This window comes from Carex rostrata, chromosome 2 (assembly GCF_964058835.1).
Source record: "Carex rostrata chromosome 2, lpCarRost1.2, whole genome shotgun sequence".
NCBI classification, from domain to species: Eukaryota; Viridiplantae; Streptophyta; class Magnoliopsida; order Poales; family Cyperaceae; genus Carex; species Carex rostrata.
Window position 1 is genome coordinate 1,734,462 of NC_135919.1, and position 22,335 is coordinate 1,756,796.

Genomic DNA, 22,335 nt, shown 5'->3' on the forward strand with positions numbered 1-22,335 from the left:
GTACATTTATTTTGTCCTGTTGTGCAAGTTGCAATCTTTTTCTAACTATCATGGGACCACTTCAAATAGTTGCTGGATGTTTTGTGATTAACTGATATATTTTATGTGATATATTGTATAATTATACAGCATGTAGAAGTAATTTTATAGTATTTGCGTAAGTCAAAGCTGTGGACAGATGGTGGACAAAAAGTAGTGGAGTGTATTGCTATAAGAGCACTGTAGACGCTTCCAAAAAAAATAGCGTATTGCTATAAGAGCACTGTAGACCAATGAAACACATTCTTTTAGGAGTAGATGAGAAAAGTTAAACATGGCATAAGACTTAACTTGGAATCCTAGCTGCTCATGGGCCGAAGATTATTTATCTGGGCCCAAAAAACATACAACAATAAATCCCAAGAATCCTAGCTGACCATGGGCCTTTGGTAAACCCTAAGAACCAATCCTTCTCATCGGACGGCTCAGATCGCAATATCCGACCCTCTAATTATATATATTGTCTCAGAATAAAACCCTAGCCTTAACCCTGTATTTCCACCTCTCAGCGCCGCACCAGTAAGGGAGAGAGAGAAATGGGTCGTGTGATCAGAGCACAGCGTAAGGGAGCGGGATCGGTGTTCAAGTCTCACACTCACCACCGCAAGGGGGCTGCGCGCTTTCGCAGTCTTGATTTCGGCGAGCGCAACGGCTACTTGAAAGGAGTAGTCACCGACATCATCCATGATCCAGGCCGTGGTGCTCCCCTGGCTAAGGTGACATTCCGTCACCCCTTCAGGTAAGAGATCCGTTCGTGAGGATTGTTATTACTAGGCGCTTTGTGATTTTTAATTGGAAAATTCCTTGTTGTTCGTATGCGGGTCAGAAATTTAACATTGTACCTGGTACCGATTTGGTACCAGTTTTATGGTACAAAAAAATCGGATCACAGGGACCAAACTGTGAATAATTTAATTCGATGGACTTGTGTAAAATTTAGGCCCTTTTATAATATGTCCAGATCAGTACCAGAGGGACTTAAAATGATAAGTAGGATTTTAATTTGTAAAACTCGGTTGGAATTTATGAATTCTGATTGGGCCTTGGTTCAGCTGTGATTTTTTATCTTTGTGACAACCCTTTTTGAACATTGTACCTGGTACCTGTTCAGTACCTGTTTTCTGGTACCAAAAAATCGGATCTGTTGCTTTGTGGTACTGCTTGCACTGACTGGGACCAGACTGAATATTTTAATTTAAGGGACTGTTGTGTAAATTTTAGGCCCTTTTATGATATGCCCTTATGAGAGTGACTTCAATGAAAAGTTGGATTTTAAATGTCAGAATCTGAGAACCTGAGAATCTGATAATTTTTCCAATCTAGGCAGAACCTGAGAATCCCTTTTAGCAATGTTGACAGTATTTTAAGCTTCTCTTATATCAATTTTCAAGTTAACAAAAATTATATTTTCTCTTCAGATACAAGCATCAGAAGGAGCTTTTTGTGGCAGCTGAGGGAATGTACACTGGGCAGTTTCTTTACTGTGGCCGCAAGGCCACCCTTCAAGTAGGAAATGTACTGCCCGTTCGTGCAATCCCGGAAGGAGGTGTCGTGTGCAATGTTGAGCACCACATCGGTGACCGTGGTGTTTTTGCTCGTGCTTCCGGTGATTATGCTATCGTCATCTCCCACAACCCTGACAATGGCACTTCCAGGTTTCTCTCTTTCCCCTTTAATCCTTCTTTTGATGTTATGTCTATGATTGTATTGAGGAAATATCAAACATAATTTGTCTATTGGCACCACATTGCTCATGCCAACATTTGGATCTTAGCCAATGGTTTCATCAATGTCCTTACCTTGTCTGTCTTTCTAAACCACAATTAAGTTTTGTTCCTTTGCTGTTACTGTTATACATGTTCTCTTCCTTGAGCTGATATTTCATTGCTTGATTAGTAAATCTGATATGTGAGTTGAGTGTGATGAATTTGCTCAATAATTTTCTAGACCGGAATTATAATCATTTTCTGGTTGTTTTAATAAAGAAGAGTAGTTGTACAGTTGTACTTGTACACCCTTGTTACTTACTGGTGCTAAGAATTTATTGCCTATTGGGCTCAGTTATGTGATCATTGAATATGCTGTTGTGTTTTTTATACTCCAGGATTAAGCTCCCATCCGGTGCTAAGAAAATCATCCCTAGCAGCTGCCGTGCCATGATTGGTCAAGTTGCTGGTGGAGGACGTACAGAGAAGCCAATGCTCAAGGCCGGAAATGCTTACCACAAGTACCGTGTGAAGCGCAACTGCTGGCCTAAGGTTCGTGGTGTTGCTATGAACCCGGTGGAGCATCCTCATGGTGGTGGTAACCACCAGCACATTGGTCACGCCTCTACCGTTCGCCGTGACGCACCACCTGGACAGAAGGTCGGTCTTATTGCTGCTCGCCGTACTGGTAGGCTTCGTGGACAGGCTGCTGCAAGTGCTGCTAAGGCAGACAAGGCACCATAGGATTTTTAATATTTCTGTTTTGTTTAAGTTTAGGATTGTTGTTTGTTTTGTTGAGAGTTAATCAAAGTTTTGGAGACATTTGTGACCTACTATATGTGGATTTTGTTTGGGATTATCAGGTTCAATTGTTTTGTCAGTTTTGGAGACATTTATGACCCCCTCTCATCTATATTACCAGGTTCAAAATATTAAACATTTCTGAATCAATTTTAAACATTTTTGAATCAATATTAAACATTTTTTAATCAATTTTAAACATTTATGAATCGATATTAAACATTTCTGAATCAATAATAAGACTATCCAAATCAATTATTTGATTTGCTGAATCAATGTTAATACTTGTATGAATCAATATTTGACTTGCTGTATCAGTATTACAATTTTCTGATGTATGACGTGCTGAACCAATATTAAGACTTGCATTCCTAGTTCTTGCTGTAAAAGGTGCCCCAAAAACGAAAGAAAGCAGTATTCATTTGAGCACAAAGCAATTGACATCTTTTCTACCAGAACTAAGGTAACTTTACATGCCATTTGTTCTGTAAAATTTCAATTTTGCATATGAAGCTCACATTCAGTAAGAAGAAAATTGAATTGATAAAAAGATATTCTAACCATGATCAATTTTGACCAAAACAAGATGCAACCCAACACTATCAAGTTCTAACTGCTATTTCTAATTTGTAACATGATCAATTTTGTCATTTCTAATATGTATCAGATATGTACCCTATACGGGGTTACATTACATAGGTATTTATAGAGAAACGAGCGAATTTGTAACAGGGCGCCATACAGAGAATGCGAGCAACTCAAAACAAACTTCGCCTATCATATATATTTTAGCTGTTGCAAGTTAGAATACTCACCACCGGCACAAAAAATGCTAACTAGTAATTCTTCAAACAAAAAACAAACTGGCACTATAAACAAAAAGAAGATTGCCAGCTTTCTATTAATTTGCTATCTCAGCTACTACCATTAAATAACCGGCACGACAAAAAATAGTGCCTCCTCCTAGAGGCAACTGAGGCCAGCCCTCCTACATCTTAACATACTTGATGCACAAATTCTGCAATTTCAAAAGTTCCTTTATCATACACCAGTAGTAGTCAACCCAAAAAACCCAAACCTTCATACAATCATACACCAGCATAGTTTACCTGATTTTTTCTTTCAAAAAAATGATTAAACCAGATATATCAGGCAGAACTGGCAACATAATAAATCTGTACAACATATGAGTACAGAGTGGCCAAGTCTGCAGGAAGTGGGGCGCGTCCGATGGCACATTGGACCCAAATCGGTTCGATGCCCACTCGGAACCGTCCGATTCGCTTCCCAAATCGATTCGATGAAGCTTATAGGACAGTTCCGAGCGGGCATCGGACCTATTTGGGTCCGATGACCATCGTATGCTCCGCTTCCAAGTCTGTATGGTAATTGCTGGCCATTAAGGTTCTGAGATTCTGACATGAATCTGATAACCAAGTGATTGCACGTCCACACACACACAGAAAGAGAAACAGAGATAGAGATAGACCTAAAGCGCATGGTCATTGTCAGAGAAAAATTCTGACAACCAAACCTGCCGGAGCCTTTGACTCTTGACTAAAAAGCCTCTGCCAAGATGTTCGTGCTCATTCAAGTAATCAAATGCCCTGGCAAGTGACAACTCATCATACCCTTCAGACTTCATAACCTCCTGATACAACTCCACACAGATACCCCTGTTGCTACTGCTCCTGACAGCATCAGCCAGGTCACCTATTGAGTCTGCTAAGAAACCTACTCTGGCACTCAGGTCCATGATTAGTTTCCTCGTGGCCCAATGAGTGAATTCTTGTTGGTTTTTTCCGTCACTGTTCCCATTGCATTCTCCTATAGTTCATACTTTCATTTCATCACAAGTGATTCATCAATATATCTCCTAAAATTACCTTCTTTACTAGCAGTGCTAGGCTGCACTCTTAATCCTCCTAAATAATTTAAGGAGGAATTTTATGTATACCCCTCAAAAACAAACTTCAAAATTATGTATATTCTCCCCTCTAAAGTTCATAATATGATATTTACCCTTCTAAATTTCAAAAACTCACAAATTTACCCATTTTATTGTCTTTTCTATCAAAACTCATTTTAAATTTATAAATATATATATATATATATATGTAACCCATTAAGAAAAATGTCATTCTTCTAATTGGTCGGTTTCCAAGGGAAAATTGTTAATTTCTCTACTTACTGACGTACATGGTGACATTTAGAACATAATGCATATACATGAAATTTACCCATATTTTAAAGGAAAAAAAAAAAAAAAACAAATACCAAGGAAAAAAAGTCAATCATGTGTTCTAAAGGAGTATCACACTGATTATGGACATATGGTTTTGGTACCAAAATTTTTACAATTCTTATTCTCACCATCAGATGGGGCACAGTGTACCTTTATGTAAGGGGGTTTTCCTCAGGGATCCGGAAGAAGAGCATGTCAGAGGAGACTGCCTGCCTGAATCCTCATCAGTATCATAACCGGAACCTCGGGCTTGACCTTGACCGTTGATATGATGGGCCGATTTTATGTCATCATGGTCGGCCCACTCAGATGGGAGGTTATCATTGGCTTGGTCATGACCAAAAATAATTGCCATCTCATCGTACATGTCGATCCTCTTATTCAGGTACTGCTCATCCTTTGGCTCGACCTAAGTACAAAGTAGAAGCAAGAATTTTGTTCATATAGGAGTTAACAGCACATTCCGAGTAACAATATTCAATAGTGGTTTGTTTATGTTCATCTAGGAAATAGCACAACAGGGTGTTGTAATAGGTTCACACATACTTTTAAAAATATAGTGCTTAGACATGATTTTACTGTATAGTTTAGAGTAACATGTTATGGGTACTGTAAGATTGACACCCATATTTCCTGCACATACATATCTTTAGTGTTATAATAAGTGTTCACTTCAGCCAACAAGGTACAATTGCAGCTGTTAATTGCTTGTAAGGATAATGTACTTGTTACACCAAATTTGCAAATTTTCCTGTTTGGCGAGGATTAAACTTATAGTTTAAATAATACGACTAAGCCTCCTTAAGCAAAAAGTCAACCAAAGTATAGTTGATACTCTATTGTTCTATTTCCTACAGAACTTTGCCTCAACAAATGTTAACTGTCGAACTAAACCCAACAAAGCGATTAGAAAAGAAAAATAGCAATAAAAAAAAATTAGTAAACAAGTACCTTAATATGCTCATGGTAGGACACGTTATCCATGACAATCATCTTCGTCTCGTCATCCCATTCTATGTTTTCCATAGTCTGGAGCTTCTTGATCCGCATGTACCGGCCACGGACGGTACGCAGATGGTTCTCCACATTGATCATGCTGCAGTTCACGTTGAACTTGTCACCGACAAACTGGGCTGCAGCGGTGAGGATCTGCCGCTTGACCAGCCCAAGCCTGATCTGGTCAACAATATAGGAGAGGAGGAAGCGGCTCATGTATGGGCTCCACCTGAAGTTGGTGCAACCCTTCTTGCTTGATTTCGGTTGCCATACCGGTGAATGTGGTTTTACTGTACCTGCATCATTAATGGAAAACAAATTTTTTATGGGTTGCTGTTCTATTGTCAGAGAGAGGGATAAAGAGGGGTAGCGATTTACCATTTTGCCCCTGGCAATGCCTCCTTTTAGATAAAACGTAAGCAGAGGCATCATAAGGAGGAGATTGGGGAGATTCCTTGATCATATCCTCAGATCCATCCAAGTCATCATTGTCAGAATACCCTTCATCAGACGAGCTACCAGTCAGGTCCTGAGCTGTTTGATTATTGTTGTCACCACAGATTACGCACATCTCCTCATACATTTCAATCTTCTTGTTCAGAAATGGTTCGTCCTTAGGGTTCTCCTAGATTACATATATCCTTTTTAAGTTAAAACAGATGAGCACAAAATAGGATATTGATCTATTCTTGAAAATAAGAAAAAATAACAGTAAATTTAACAAGAGCAAATAAGTAAAAAAGAATATTTGTCTTGGAGATGAGTTTGAACCCCATAACCAATCTATATCCTTCTTATACAGACTAAATGTTTCAATACCAGAAGAACTAGACCTAAAATTTTTATGAGGTTTCCTGAATGGCAAATATCTAACTAACAGAATTGATGCAGTACCAGTACCAAAAGGTCATGTTTTTAGATATTTACTTGTGAGTGATGATTCAATGCCCCTTGTGCCCCCAACACCCTATATAATGCTGAAAAGTGCATATTTTGTGGGCCCGTAGCACAGATTCTCATTTATATAATATGTCCAGTGTTGAGTTCAGCTTGGGTCCCCAAAAATTGGGCAGCCTGTTGAAACTGTTTACATTTTCTTTCAAAAACTGTCTTGTTTGCGCCTCGACATGACATTCATTTGTTATTGAGCTGTTGAGTTTGAGCAATGGATTAACAGAATTCTGCTGTTGAGAAACAAGGGGTTTTACCAAGTTCTGGTTAATGTGGGCCCAAAAAGAGATGCATTACAAACTCACCACATGCATATTGCACAAAAAGGAAAAGTATAGAAAACAGCTGGTCTCAGTGTTCACAGGCATCTATACTTTCTGGAGCAAGTCAAATGAAATATGTTCATTTACTTAACCCAATTTAACCTATTTGCAAATACCAATACATATATACCTTAATGTGGTCATGGTATGACTCCTCATCCATGCCAATAACCTTTCTTGTATCATCCCAGGTGACATTATCTAATTCCTGAAGCCGTCTAATCTGACGAAACCGGCCACGAATCGTCCTGACATGGTTCAACACATTTGTATCAGTGACTGCTATGTTGTATTGCTCAGCCACGGCCTGAGCTGCATTTGTAAACGCATGCCTTTTTAAGTTGTTGTTGCCCATCTTGGCTTGTTCGACAAGGTACCGAACAAGGAAGCGACTCATTGCCGGGCTCCATCTAAAATTTGAGCAACCCTTCCGGCTCCACCGGTGGTTCAGTGGGTAAGTGCTTCTTGCACCTGTTTCATATTTTTTTTTTTCATTTTAAAAAAAAAAATCTAAATTTGTCATTTAAACATAATAGTAATATATTTGTCTAAATTAAGTTGAACCCATTACATCTAATTCACTAGTAATAAATAAAATGTTTAGATCATTTTTGTTCAACAAAAGAAACAAACACAAATTAAGATAAGAGCAAAGCATTGTCTGATTTTTACTGGTATTTCTTGGCTGTACAAGAGCAGTATTTGCATTGTGCAGTTGCTCAGTGCTCTTCTCCTTGACAGCTTTCCTTTTTCTCATTTTAGATTCCTATCACTCACTAAAAAAGGAGAAAGACAAGGTTACCCTTTATCAAATTTAGCAAAAAAATCCTCAAAATCTAGCGATTGGGGTTTTGGGTTTGGTCGAAAGAACCCATGAATTGAATTGGAAGAGAGACTCACCTAATTTCTTCAGATTTGATTTCTTTTACCGATTCGATTCTTCCAAGGCAAAAAGGCGCAAAGGGAAGGAGATATTATTGTTTGGGGATAGCGGGAGCCGGGAGGTGTGTTTCGTCAAAGTCCGTTTCTTTTCCCAAACCTCAATTAAATTTTTCAATTTTTTTTTTGGTTTAATAAAGTTCCTTGATTTTTTTTTTTTTGTACTTTCAAATTCTTAAATATTTTTTTGGGTTAATTTGAATCTATTTCAGTTTGTGAGTTTTTCTTTCTCAAGTTCAATTAATTTTTTGAATTTTTTTTTTCTTTTTGGGTTAATAGAGTTCCTTGATTTATTTTATACGTTCAAATTCTTAAATATTTTGTAGGGTTTATTTGAGTCTATGAAATCTTCTTGGTTTAATCAAATTTGTAAATGTAGATTTTGGTTCAATTAGACTCTTTATTGATTGCATATTGATTTCAATGTTTCGTGAAAGTATGTTTCTTTTCCCAAAAATTATTTCAGTTTGTGAGTTTTTCTTTTTCAAAGTTCAATTAAATTATTGAAGTTGTCTTTTGGGTTTAATAGTGTTCCTTGATTTTTTTTTTTTATATATGTTCAAATTCTTAAATTATTATTTTTGGTAATTTGAGTCTATAAAATCCTTTTGGTTTAGTTTAATTTCTTGTTCAATTAAACTCTTTATTAATTGCATATTGATTTCAATGTTCCGTGAAAGTCTGTTTCTTTTCCCAAAACTATTTTTTAGTTTGAGTTTTTCATTCTCAATTTCAATTAAATTTTAAATTTTTTTTTTTTTTGGTTTAATAGAGTTCCTTGATTTTTTTTTATACGTTTAAATTCTTAAATTATTATTTTTGGTATATTTGAGTCTATAAAGTCTTTTTGGTTTAATTAATTTCTAGTTCAATTAAACTCTTTATTAATTGCATATTGATTTCAATGTATCGTTAAAGTCTGTTTCATTTTTCCCAAAACTATTTTGAGTTTGTGAGTTCTTATTCTCAAGTTCAATTCAATTTTTGAACTATTAATTTTGGTTTAATAGAGTTCCTTGATTTCTTTTAATCAAAGTTTTAAATAGCGTTTATCGCGTTATAGCGGAATAGCTAATAAAAAACAACGCTACACCCATATAATACTGCTATAGCACGGAATAGCACGCTGTAGCGTTCATAGCGCCATAGTTTTTATGATCGCTATTTAGAAACTTACTTTTAGTATGTTCAAATTTTGGTTTAGTCAAATTTCTAAATGTAGATTTTGGTTCAATTTAACTCTTTATGAATTGCATATTGATTTCAATGTTTGGTGAAAGCCTTCTTTTTCTTTTTTCCCCAAAACTATTTGAGTTTGTGAGCTTTTCTCAATTCAATTAAAATTTTGAACTATTATTTTTGGTTTAATAGAGTCCTTAATTCTGTTACTATACCTTGAAATGTATTATTTGAAGCTATTTTTGGTTTGATCAAATTTATAACAATGAATTTTGGTTCAATTAGTTAAACTCTTTAATTAATCTTTATTAATTGCATATTGATCTTAATGTTAATGTTTTGTTGACAAATCATTGAGTCGACAGTGGTGCATTCATTCTCAAAGGAATATACTTAATTAGATTCTCGTACGCATTTCGTCGGGGTTCCTTTAAAATTCGTGACAATATATATAATATGGGAGCAGATCACATGCCCCCGGGGTGCAGGATTTTCCTGCCCCCTCAGTCACTGTGGGGTGGGGTTGGGTTTAGGGTGAGTGGGGCCGGGTTTAGGATTTGGGGTGGGTGGGGCCCACTAACAGTGACTCTGGGGGCAGGAAATTCCTGCCCCGGAGAGGCAGGAGATTCGGTCCCATATAATATATGGTTATGGAACGAACTCATCAAATCTAAACTCATGAAAATGTGCGTTCATTAATTCGCCCAGCATCAGCATGCATGCCATAAATATATTAACCCGGCCCCACCTCCAAATTGGTTTTAAATTCTGTAGTATTGTTTTTTTGTTCCCTAAATTGTCGACAAGAACTATATATTAATCAATGTACTAAATTGTCGTAACAAACCAACCCAAACCCAACGATATGTAGCCAGTGATGACGTACACTTGGAAATCTCAGGAGGGTATATATTGTTGCATTGGTTGGCTAGTACGGAAACCAATGACATTTTAATTTTAACAAGTGGAATTAAAATACATATTTAATTAAGTTTTTCATCCATTAAAAAAATGCTCACTTTCAATATGATAAATTCAAAATTTGTATTTTAAAAAAAAAGACTAAAAAAAAGTAGTAAAATCTATTAATTGAACACTTCAAAGAAGAAAAAAAAAAGACAAAAGAAGCATTGTCATATACTGCACGGGACAACAAATGTGAAAAATACAACTACAGCCAGACTGCCGCCGTCTCCGACCTCTCCTGACCGTGGGGTCGATCGCTTAAATACCAACCGTGGGGTCGATCAAAAGGTCATAGAGACATTCCCGCTCGTTAACTATGCTGTTATCAAACTTATGAGAGCTTCCAACAGTCCACTTGAGTGTGCCATTTGCTTCACTGAATTCTTGAAACGATGAATCAATGATACCCTTCAACTTCTTCCGGGATGTCGACATGTGTGTTTCATGCCAACTGCATTGATACCTGGCTAGCTGAGCACAAAACCTGTCCAGTCTGTCGCTCCAACCTTTCAGACCCAAAAGTTATTGCCGATAAACACCTTCTCTCTCTAAAAATAGAATCTGAGGATGTTCCTTGCAGCAGCTCCTACATGTCAGACCAGGTGGCGACGAAAATGGATGTTCTGAAATCAAAAGGACCCAGACATGTGCAATCGATGCCATTGATACTGTCTGATGATGTTACGAAAGATATCAAAACAACTCACAATTACCGAAAAACAGTCAGTTTTAATTCAAGATTACACTAACAAAGGGAATGCCGGTATGGATCGGGGGATTCCGTCCTCTATGAATTCTCTCTCTTGGAATCAACAACAAAAGGGGAAAAACAAGGTCTCAGCAGCACTGGAGATGTCTGAGGCTTCAAATTCAGCAAATATATCGAGTAGGAAATTGCTTCCATTCTCAGACAAAGGCAAAAATGAGATGCTTGAAATGGATTCCTCATGGACTCAGATAGAGCTTGAAAATTTACCAGTTCATGACCGAGTTTGAAGTCTGATTTTTTTTTTCACAACACATTGGGCTAATATTGTGGCGCATTCACAAGCAAATGTTTGCAACTTTTGGTTTGTATCTTGAATAATGCTTCAAACTTTTGGTTTATACTGTTACCAAATCAATTTAACTTTCAATATAGTTGATAGGGTCATTAATTGTACCGAAGGACTTGTGAACCATTTCGTGGGCCGAATACAGGAACAGCCCAACTAAGCCTAAAATCACTATTGGGCCTGAAACATCACGCAACAGCCCAATTAAAGCCTAAAGGAAAAGGCCTCCCAAAACGAGCTCAGGACGGTTAAAACTTCAGTAAACTAAGAATTGAAGCACATAAACAGCCATTTCAGTAAAGTTAACTGCTGACCCTCCTAATATTATCTCTCTAATCATCAAACCAACTTCTTGAAAATGACTTTCACACAAGGTTCTAAAGTACTAGAGGAAAATAAATAAAGATTAAACAATTAAGCAACTATTCATCAACTTTCTTCCATTCCGTTGGTTGGTTCATGGTTGTGTTGCCTTGAAGTCACTAACAGACTTGTCCAATGTAACTCCGACATACTTGCACCTATCCAATAGGTCACGAAGTGCACCCTTTAACACATCCTTTGCCGAGGCTCCTATCCATCCAAAAAATGTACACATAAGACCCCACATCATTCAATAATTATTCAAAAGCAGTTTCTCATAAGATTTTTGAAATTTATGGAGAAGAGCAAATTGAAGAAATTGCACTTGTAAATAAAGGATAAAAAAGAAACACCTGTAGTTTGAACTCTGATGTTGACATTGTTATCTGACGGATGCGGTATGCTATATCCGCAAAACGACACTCTTGGGCTGTCAAGTGTTACAGAGAAATAAAAGAAATTGAAATACAGTTTGGAGTAAATTGGAAAGAATTGCACACTAGAATAAAGACAAATGAATAAACAACTGAAACATACCAGATTTAATAACCATACCAGCTACTTTTCTGTTCAACCTTTATTTGAGAAACTAACCAAGTAATTCATGATTCTTGTTCAGTGGTTCTATCAAGGAAGATATAATTGTAAGTAATTAATATTTACTCTTGATTAAGCACAAATCTGACAGAATTGGCCAAAGTGTGATCCTCGTCTATTAGAGAAAACGTCGACGAGCTCTCATCTGTCAACGAACCGTGCTCCATTTCTAACCACACCAAAAACAAAATTAGAGATGCGGCTCTTCTATCAATAAGAGGCAACCGTAATTTGAGGAATTTCCAAGAAAACTTACCTTTGATTCAGAGGCGGCGAGAGAGGAGGACTGGCTGTCAGCGATTGAGGCGCGAGGAAGAGAGTCCAACGCGAGGTGAGATGAACGAAAAAGAGAGACTCGGGACTCGGGACAGATAAACGGGAATCCATTTTTACAGCGTAAAATTCTGTACATACAGCGTTTAAAGTTTTCACGGACCAAAATGTCCTTCTACTCTTTTCTCCCCCGCGTTTTTTTTTCTGATTTTTTTTTGCTGTGGGTTCGTCGGTCAGAGGAAGAAGAGGGAAAAGAATAGGGGTCCGGACCCAAAGTAGGGATTTGATTTGGGTTAAATCCAAGCTTTGAGATTTGTGCTATTTTCATTTAAACGGCTACATGCTATTCTCATTTGAATGGTTAATTTATTTTATAATTTCTAATTTGTCATGTAGCGATTCAAGATCAGATTCTTATGAAACATTCTCAGGTATATTAGCATTTGAACTCACCGTAGCCCATCTCATATTTATACCTTGACCCTCAGTCTTTCACTATTTGCAATCAGATCCTTCAAGATAATGAAATTAACCATTTAAAGGGCATAATCTCACTATTTTTTCAGATCTAGCTGCAACTAGGCTCTCTCAAGTGAGCTTAGGGTTGACAAGTTTTCTAAAAAAAAATGAACTAGACCAATCCATTTAATTAGAAAAAATGAACCGTTCAAACCGAAATATCTCAGTTCGGTTTAAAACTGATTGAAACGGACCCGATGAATACCCTTATTTGCATGTATACATGTATAACTTCATTATTCTGAAAATAAATGAACAATTTAAGTTTTTAAAAATATTTTGGGTATAGATGAAAATATTATGAATACTACAAAATTGACATTTATTTCCAACATAAAAGTTGTTTATAATTGACTCTCATAGCCTGAAAGTCTAGCTCCGCCCTGCGTATATTACATGTATAATTTCAGTATTATGAAAGTAGATGAGCAATTTCAAATTTTAAAAAAATATGGGTATAGATGAAAATATTAAAATTCAGAAAGGTGCTAATGCCAACTCCAAAAATATGTTCAACAACCCAAAAATTGCTAATCCGTGTAGAGAATTTTAAAAATAATGAGCACATGGGATCCTTGGAGGTGGCGTACATTTAATATATAATTGAACGGAACCAAATATAGGAAGCAGGACGTGTCCGTTAGGCATCCGACCCAAATCTGTCTGATGCACGTTGAGAACCATCTGATTTGCTTCATGATGCATGCAAGCCGATTCAATATTCATACATATCAAGCACGCATGATGCATAAAGCGAATAAAAAAAAGAAGACTTGAGCATTAATATATGAGACTTAACCTCAACTTCATCAAAAAGAAAAACAAATTAGGACATTATATTATTTTCAAAGCATGCCTCAAAAGTATAACGGAACCAAATATAAAGAAGTAAATATCAAGTAAATTTTAGTTTGTTTGGTTGAATCAAAATAAGACAGGTTAAACCGAACCAAATATAAAAAACCGCAGGATTTCAAAATTCAACAGAACCGAACTATTTAATGTTCGATTTGGGCTGTTTATTTCTGATCCCATCCAGATTTGTGTGGAAATTAAATTATAGATTCAATGTTCGATTCAATGTTCGGTTATTTCAAAAGTTTGTATGAGGATGAAGAAAAGAATATTAAATTTGTATAGGGATATTGGATATTATGGTATTTTGATGGGTAAATTGGCTATTTCAAAAGTTTGTATGGGCACACTGAAAATTTTCCCTTATATTAATTATGATATATTTTTTTTCGTGTGCAAGTCACAAGGTCTATCTGAAACTCGAGTAAAATATTATTTTGTGAATATTTGCAGTTCGGAGGTTTGATCATAGTTTGTTAAAAAGAAAATCAGTCTTTGATCCAGTAACTAGATGATCGATGTCATCTGTATGAGGGTCGTAGATCTGAAACTCGACTAGAATATTTTACGTGGATATTTAAAATTACAAAATTTTACTCTCATTTTTATCTAAGGAAAAAAAAAACTATATTGATAGAACTTGCATAATTAGGCTCAACCCAAGCCACTATCAATAATTAAATTTGTACCAGTAATATATTTAAATATATATAAATACGCCATAACAATTAAATAATTTAAATATTAATAAATGATAATATAAATAACACGAAAGAAAATAAATTTACTTAAAAACAACAATAACAATAATACTAAAATAAATTAGTAAATGATTTATGCTTCAATTCATCCATTACACATTCTGGTAGAACTGAAATACTAACAATCATCTCTCTTGTAATATATTAGACAGGGAAACTTCGGCGATTTTTATTAATATCCCTAAAACAAATCAAAATTTTAAAAATGCCCCTGCTCCCAATTTTTTTTTAAAAATGCCCTGACCGCCTGGGCCCAGGGCGGCCCAAAATACCCTATGAGGCGCCACCCCCTGGGGCGCCCCATAAGGCAAGTGAGGTGCCATCCCTAAGGGCGCCCCATGGTTTTTTTGTTTTTTTTTTTTGTTTTTATATAGATCTTATAATTTTGATTTGAAGAATTTTGTGAAGAAAAACGGATTAAAATTCATAATAAATCCAGGAATTTAAAATTGAAATACATTACTAAATAATACAGTACCGTCGAGTCCATAGAATAAGGTAACATAAAATTCATACAGCAACAACCAGTTCAAATATCAATTATACAAACCGTTATAGTTAAAACATAAAATACTACAACAACATACAATTGAGGTCTAAGCCTTACGAGACGAGGAGCTTGCTCCCTTTTTTTCCTCAGCCCGACGGATGCACGCAGGACACTTCCACGTAGTGAGACGAGCGTCATTCAGCAGATCTGCATGCGGGTCCATGCAATTGGGATGAACAGCTTTGCCACATTTATAACAGAAGAACATATCCACCATATCTCCATTCAGCTCACATAAGCAGCACTGTCCCCATCCAGGTGGAGGGACCCTGTCCACCCAGCCTTCCATCAGCATTTTTCTAATTGATGGATCAAGAGTGCTCAGAAATGCTTCTTTATTTTTGGGTGAAAACAATCTTTCCAAATTCCTCATCGCGTAGGCTTCAGCCGTCCAAAAATTATTAATGAGTGCTCTTTTTGCTTCGTGTTCGGTTTCAGTTCTTCCTCTATTTTTTCCAACTTTGGGTGTCATTATAACTAGGGTTTCAAGTGACAACAATTGATTAGGAAGGCTAATTATGTGCGTAATTAAATACTAACTGTACAGTAATCAACGGCTAATTAGAAAATAATTAGAAAATATATAAAAAATAATTGAAATAAATATTTTAAAAATAATTAAAAGAAATATTTAAAAAATAATTACCAAAAATATTTAAAGAATAATTTAAAAAATATTTAAATTACCTGTAGCTGTAGTCGCCCAGAAAATCGCCCGAAATCGCCCGAAATCGCCTTGAGCGCTTTCTCCCTTCTTTCTGCCTTTGAGGTGGAAGGTAGACTGATGTTGGAGTGAGAAGAGAGAGAAAAAAAACGAATAAATAGGCATCCCTAGTGGACCGCCCGTGGCCCAGGCGGTCAGGACCCTAGCAAACCGCCCCTGTCACAGGCGGTCTGCTTGGAGTGTGGGTCGCAAATAGTGAAGAAATTGTAATTACTTGAATATAATTTCTTAGTTTGAATGTAATTACTTGAAGTATACTGTTAAGCTTTTAATTATATTGTTGAACTTTAATTGTATTGTTGAACTTTAATTGTATTGTTGAAATGTGTTATAATAATGAAATGCAAAGTGCAAACAACATAATACCAACATGAACATAAAATAAAAAAACGTAATGTCAACATAATACAGCAGTCCCATAGTCAAAATACTACAGTCAGAAATATATCACAATAAACAAAAACTCTACAATCATCATCTTCGTCTCCTTCCGGATAGAGACAACCTAGGAGCCGCTACGCCCTTGCCATGCCTGTGCGGCTGCACGCGCCTCTGCGGACTCACATCTCGTAATGCATCCTCTCCCAAATCCTCCTCATCGTCCCCCATATCCTCATCCTCGTCCCCCGTATAAATGTGCTGAGTACCTGTCCTGGCTGCCCATGGATCAAATCCAGCAGCTGACTCTACATTGGCGGGCTGTGTACGCAGCTCCCATGGATCTTGCTCCCAGCTTGCAGAATACGTGGAAGGAGGCGGTGCGCCAAATAATGCAGAGACAAAGCCATCTGCAGTCTGAGATGAACTCCCACCAGCCTCAAAGTCATGCTCCATCTCCACTCCATATCGTGGTCTGTGGGAGCCATACGCCTCTGCATCTGTATCTGCCGGGTCCAGCTCATTTATGCTAAATATGGGATCGGCATTCCAACGAGGTGCTCCATCCTAGATTAAAATAATGTTAGTTTTGCTACATACAAAGAACTCTGCAACAAATAATGGTATAATTGGCGACTGACCGTGCCAAGCTCTACTGCAACTCCGTATTTATTTTTATAAGCATCCCATCCTTGGGCATTCAGCACCCAGTCGTGGAACGCCCAACCTGAGTCACCAGCTGCATAATTGGAAGTTAACTGAGTTAGAACGAACAATTCAACGAAAATACGAATATTGTGTGTGTCGTACTTTTAATATTAACTTGTAATTACCTGCAGGAGCTTGCGGCATCTCATCGCCGTAGACAGGGACTCGTTGATAATCTGGATTTCGCGGTGCAGACTGTATCTCCCGCCAATTGATGTTCTCCCTAGCATCGCGCAGCATGCCAACGAGGCGGCCTTCAAAACCGCCTGTCTCCACGATTGGTGCAGTGTGCTCGAGCATCTGGCATCCTATATATCGCCAAGCATCCTTCGCCATGCACGCCAAGCTGTGTCCAACTCCTCTCATAGCGGTCAACAGCTGCACACAACATGATTATGCCTACAGTAAGTAATCTGGATTTGCAATTTAAAATTAAAGTATGTTTTGGTTTTACTTACCGCGCGAGCATTGATCGGACCCCAGGGCATATAATTGCTGGATGAATCCATCAGCCTACGTCGTAGGGTCTCGCCATAATGGCCTGTCAGGTAGACTGACGGCATGCCCCATCTCTGGTACCATACGGCATATCTCAGATCCCCGGGACCAGCACCCAACGATGTAGTATCTGGCGGGCTCCATAAGTGCTGCTCTGGATGTCGAGCCCAGTTGTACTGCATGACGAAATGCTGGCTCCAGTCGACTTTAGCCTTAGTGTGCGCCGTTCTGCAAGTGCAATTAATTAGAAAGTAGAGAAACAGTGGATATATTAAAGTTAAAAATTAATTAAGTAGATGGTACTTACTTGTGGAACTTGTCGGTAGCATCCTTGCCCATCAACGGGTGCTTCGGGATGAAAGCATCCAAGCCAAACTGTCGGGATACCCGATCGGGGTAATGGTACTCCACTATCCAGAAACAGATGATCGGTCCCCGATAATACCATAGATGTGTCTGCTCTAATGTCAGCGGGCTCAGCCATCTGCGCTGATACCATGCACGATACGGAAACCAATCGATATTCCCATCTCGGAGCATCTGGAGCTGACCCCGGACATAAGAAATCCCCCTGCCCCTCTCTTCATGATCGTGATGACTGCCCCATATGGCGACGTATGCGGGGCATCTGGCTGGCTCAGGGCCTCCCCAATCGGGATGCGGCAATGGTACGACTGGCCGGTTTATGGGCAGATGTGACCACGACCAATGCTGAAGCAGAAGCAGTGGTCCAAAGAGCTGTTTATTCTTGACCTGAAAATTTAACTTACAATTAAATCTGGGTGCTTCTTATCCATCTTTCAATAACAACGTATATTAATACAGACTTACTAGACAAGCATGACAGCTCCACCCCAGTTCCATCTCGATTCTTTCTCCAGGTCCCTCAGCAGGGAGAGGTACATCATCGGAACCGCGTCACCGCTGGAATCCTCGAACATGACAGCACCGCACAAATCCAGCACATATGCTCTAGTATACCTGCAATATAAAATAATCAATGTAAATAATTGAGACTGTTGAGCAACTACTAAGTTAATTTAAAGAGTGTAATAGTACCTCCTGACCGCCTCAATGTCATCAGTACCAACATCTATCTGATTCTGGAAGAAGTGAGACCGGAGTGCCTTTAGAGAAATGCAGTACCCGGAATAACGAAACTCCTCCTTCTCCCCCTTCTTCTTCTTATATTTCTTCTGCAGAGTCTTCGGATCACACCCTAACAACTTCGGTATCATCCTCTGCAGCTCTGGATGGTCTGAGATGCCACCTATGGGGTCGCCATCGATACGTAAACCCCATAAGGCGCTCACATCACCAAGGGTGACTGTCATCTCCTCGACCGGGAGATGAAATGTATGAGTCTCAGGTCGCCATCTCTCCGCTAGACCTTGCATCAGAGACACATCGATCCTACTCTGCGGCATGGTGGCAAGCTGATACAAGCCGAGGTTCAAGATGTATCGCTGCATTTCTTTATGGGGGACGTACGGAATCTCAGACCTGCGGTGCCTCACCGTAAGCATGACATCATCCTGTATTTATTATCAATTTGTCAGACTCAAATCGTGCATTTTTTTAGTAACTCAACAGAATGTCATTTTTTTAAGTATGAAAATCACATACCTCAAGAGATGCCAATGAGATGCGGTGCTTAACATGATGGGTCCATAGAAGAGGACTAAATGTGTCAGGATCATGCACACCATCTGGAAAATCAGCCTGAGACGACGGATCCGCTCCAGTCGGATCCTCAAAACCCCTACCAGTCGTATCATCATACGACGACGGGCCCTCTCCAGTCGGATCCACCGAGGACGTGCCAGCTCCACTCGGATCCACAGGATCTGCACCCTCTGCAGGCTCAGCTCGTACTCCCCACCGTCTAACTCTAGGCATACTACATTTGCCAAAAAATATTAATCAAAACATACAATTTATATAAATTTTTTTTAATAAGAATTGAATGTATATAAATAAACTTTAATAAAAATATTAATAAAAAAAAATAATTTTGTTGAAAATAAATAAACTTTACAAAAAAAAAATGCATATACAACTCTGGGTTTACTTTTTGGGTGTATATGCAATTTTTTTACAAAATTAATTTTGCATGTATATGCATTTTTTTTGTAAAAAAAAAAAATTTACAAAAAACAAAATTAATTTTTAAACAAAAAAAATGCATATACATGCACATGCAATTTATTTACATGCAATTATTTTGGGTTTACTTTTTTTAGATTTATTGAAAATCACTGTTTTTGCATGGTCCACAATTTTGATATACATGCAATTCTTTGAAATTTTAAAACGCACAAAATTTTTGCAGACCTAAATTTTAAAAATAAAAAAATGAGATATACATGGAATTTACTTACAATAAAAAATATATATATGTCATTTTTAAACAAAATTACTTTTACTTCAAATTATTTTGTATTGATATATACATATTTTTCATGAACTATCACAAAAATAATTTTCAAAAAATAAATATGCATATTTTTAAATCATAAACCCAAAAAATAAATTCTTAAACCGTTCAACCATTTGAACCATAAATTTCAACCCTAAATTGACAAACATAAACCCTAAATTTAACTATAAACCCTAAATTTTACCATAAATTCACAATTGACAACTATAAACCCTAAATTGAACCATATGACATTCAAGCAATTTTACCATAAATCATAATCCTCAATTCGAGTAATTGAACCAATTCAAGCAATTGAAGCATCTAATTTAAGCAATCAAGCAATTCAACCATCTAATTCAAGAATCCAATCGAACTAATTCGACCAATTCAATCAATTCAAGTAATTACTCACATTTAACCCTAAACATCGAATCAAACCAAACCGAATCACATTACATCATTTAATCACATTTAACCGAAACCCTAAACCCTAATCGAATCAAAAAGAAGAAAACTCACTTGTTCGATCGAGAGAGAAGCGAATCGAGGCGCGAGGCAGTGACGAGCGTGGTGCGAGGCAGAGAGGGGTCGACTCGGCAGGGCTTCTTTCTTCTTCTTTTTTCTCTTTTTTTCTGTTTTTTTCTGCAGAGAGGAGGGGGAGAAGAGGCAGAGAGGAGGGGGAGGGGCTCACGGGTTTAGGGTTTATTAGATGGGCAGTGGGGCGCCAGATGGGGGGGCGCCTCACGGGCTTTTTTGGGCCGCCCGAAGCCCAGGCAGTCAGGGCAGATTTGATAAAAATTTGGAGACAGGGGCATTTTTAAAATTTTGATTTGTTTTAGGGATATTAATAAAAATCGCCGGGGAAACTTGATGACACTGTAACAAATGGCTGCCCAGGACTTGGATGCAGTGCCTCTCCAAATTGCCTCTCCTGATGCTCACCAAATGAAGCAGTGGATTTCTGATGATTCCACTTGAGCAAATATATACTGTTACTCCAATTAAAATTAATCACACCCTTACTCGTGTTTTCGGATACGATATGAGTTGGGTAAACAGATAAAAGAGTGCCATTGACACTCCTATTTCTAAGGATGTCAATAGATAGTTAAGGTACAAGTTGGATGAAGATATTTTCTTACCCGTATAGATTATTCTAAAATCAATTTTGCACGTATTTATTCTGCTAAATATTTGTTTAATTTATATTCAAACCTTATTTGTTATGATTAACAGATAATGAATATATAATAGTTAATTATTAAATAAATAATGCTTTATATAAATTAACTAAAATAACAAACAAATTAATATATTAAACACATAACATACGTATTAAGTAATATAATAAACTAGTCACGTTGGTCTTTGTAATTGGGGTTGATTTTATTGTAGTGTGTGAAGCTAAGCAAGGAAGGTTATATAAATGAAGATTAATAAGGGGTACTGCAGTAGTTATCTCATATCTGCAGTTTGCTGGTTGGGCGTTGAGAGAGGAGAAATGTGAATAATATTTTATTGATTTTGCTTATAATAGTATGATATATTTTATTGTAATGCATGTGTGAAGCTAGAGGTACTTTAGTAGTTATCTCTAGTGTTTGGTAAATGTCCCCGGGGGTCCAACCCGGACCGGTCCGCCCGTGCCCGTGTCCGGACCGGACCGTGCCCGTGCCACGGGTATGCACGGGTACACGGGCACGGGTATTAAACGGGCCGGACCCGGTTTTTTGGAAAAATACCCGTGAGAACCCGGACCCCCGTACCCGTAACCCGTACCCGTGACGCCCGTGCCCGTGAGCCCGTGGCAGATTTTTTTTTTTTTTTTTTAACTTTTGATCTAAAATTCAAAATTTAAACCCAAATTCCCTCCATTTCTGTTTTTTAAATACTGTTTTTTTAATTTCTGTTTTTTAAATTTTGTTTTTCTTATTTCTGTTTTTTATTTCTGTTTTTTAAATTCTGTTTTTTTATTTCTGTTTTTTATTTCTGTTTTTCTTATTTCTGTTTTTTTATTTCTGTTTTTCATATTTCTGTTTTTTATTTCTGTTTTTCTTATTTCTGAATTTTATTTCTGTTTTTCTTATTTCTGTTTTTTATTTCTGTTTTTCTTATTTTTGTTTTTTTATTTCTGTTTATTTTATTTCTGTTTTTTTAAATTCTGTTTTTTAAATAAGAAAAACAGAAATAAAAAACAGAAATACAAAAAACAGAAATAAAAAAAACAGAAATAAAAAAAACAGAAATAAAAAACAGAAATAAGAAAAACAGAAAAAAAGCAGAAAAGAACAGAAAAAAAAAAAAAAAAAACCGGATCCGGACCCGGACCGGACCGGACCGCCCGGCCCCCCGTACCCGGACCGTCCTGCCCCCGAACCCGTGACGGGCATGGGTATTAAACGGGCAGGGCAAGATTTTTGAAAAAAAAACCCGTGATGCCCGGCCCGTTTTGCCCGTGTGCCCGTGACGCCCATGACCGTGGCTACC

At 37.5% G+C, this 22,335-nt stretch overlaps 3 protein-coding genes across 3 annotated transcripts; 1 reads left to right on the forward strand and 2 right to left on the reverse strand.

The window, feature by feature from the left end:
• The first annotated feature begins 462 nt into the window (after positions 1-462).
• On the forward strand, positions 463-2,682 carry LOC144568177 (large ribosomal subunit protein uL2). Its single transcript, XM_078318436.1, has 3 exons — positions 463-778; positions 1,458-1,694; positions 2,144-2,682. The coding sequence occupies exons 1-3, from the start codon at positions 576-578 to the stop codon at positions 2,487-2,489; spliced, it is 786 nt and encodes a 261-aa protein (XP_078174562.1). The 5' UTR covers positions 463-575; the 3' UTR covers positions 2,490-2,682.
• A 617-nt stretch (positions 2,683-3,299) lies between these two features.
• Positions 3,300-8,238, reverse strand: LOC144568185 (uncharacterized). The gene is made up of 8 exons (XM_078318448.1): positions 7,962-8,238; positions 7,734-7,837; positions 7,192-7,532; positions 6,166-6,412; positions 5,743-6,083; positions 4,942-5,200; positions 4,036-4,373; positions 3,300-3,564 (listed from the first exon to the last, which is right to left on the reverse strand). Exons 2-7 carry the CDS (start codon positions 7,816-7,818, stop codon positions 4,036-4,038), a joined length of 1,611 nt encoding a protein of 536 aa, XP_078174574.1. The 5' UTR covers positions 7,819-7,837; positions 7,962-8,238; the 3' UTR covers positions 3,300-3,564.
• A 3,233-nt stretch (positions 8,239-11,471) lies between these two features.
• LOC144549003 (DNA-directed RNA polymerases I and III subunit RPAC2-like) lies at positions 11,472-12,560 on the reverse strand. The gene is made up of 4 exons (XM_078297743.1): positions 12,417-12,560; positions 12,227-12,329; positions 11,917-11,993; positions 11,472-11,773 (listed from the first exon to the last, which is right to left on the reverse strand). Exons 2-4 carry the CDS (start codon positions 12,325-12,327, stop codon positions 11,658-11,660), a joined length of 294 nt encoding a protein of 97 aa, XP_078153869.1. The 5' UTR covers positions 12,328-12,329; positions 12,417-12,560; the 3' UTR covers positions 11,472-11,657.
• Positions 12,561-22,335: the final 9,775 nt, after the last annotated feature.

Excerpts from the sequence above, each read along its gene's own strand:
- LOC144549003 (XM_078297743.1), bottom strand. The coding sequence starts at position 12,327 with ATGGAGCACGGTTCGTTGACAGATGAGAGCTCGTCGACGTTTTCTCTA. Across the intron at positions 11,994-12,226 it reads AGATTTGTGCTTAATCAAGA|CCCAAGAGTGTCGTTTTGCG; the intron begins GTAAATATTAAT and ends AACACTTGACAG. Across the intron at positions 11,774-11,916 it reads CATCAGAGTTCAAACTACAG|GAGCCTCGGCAAAGGATGTG; the intron begins GTGTTTCTTTTT and ends TTGGATGGATAG.
- LOC144568177 (XM_078318436.1), top strand. The coding sequence starts at position 576 with ATGGGTCGTGTGATCAGAGCACAGCGTAAGGGAGCGGGATCGGTGTTC. Across the intron at positions 779-1,457 it reads ACATTCCGTCACCCCTTCAG|ATACAAGCATCAGAAGGAGC; the intron begins GTAAGAGATCCG and ends TTTTCTCTTCAG. Across the intron at positions 1,695-2,143 it reads CCTGACAATGGCACTTCCAG|GATTAAGCTCCCATCCGGTG; the intron begins GTTTCTCTCTTT and ends TTTATACTCCAG.
- LOC144568185 (XM_078318448.1), bottom strand. The coding sequence starts at position 7,818 with ATGAGAAAAAGGAAAGCTGTCAAGGAGAAGAGCACTGAGCAACTGCAC. Across the intron at positions 7,533-7,733 it reads TGTACAGCCAAGAAATACCA|GTGCAAGAAGCACTTACCCA; the intron begins GTAAAAATCAGA and ends AATATGAAACAG. Across the intron at positions 6,413-7,191 it reads CATACCATGACCACATTAAG|GAGAACCCTAAGGACGAACC; the intron begins GTATATATGTAT and ends TATGTAATCTAG.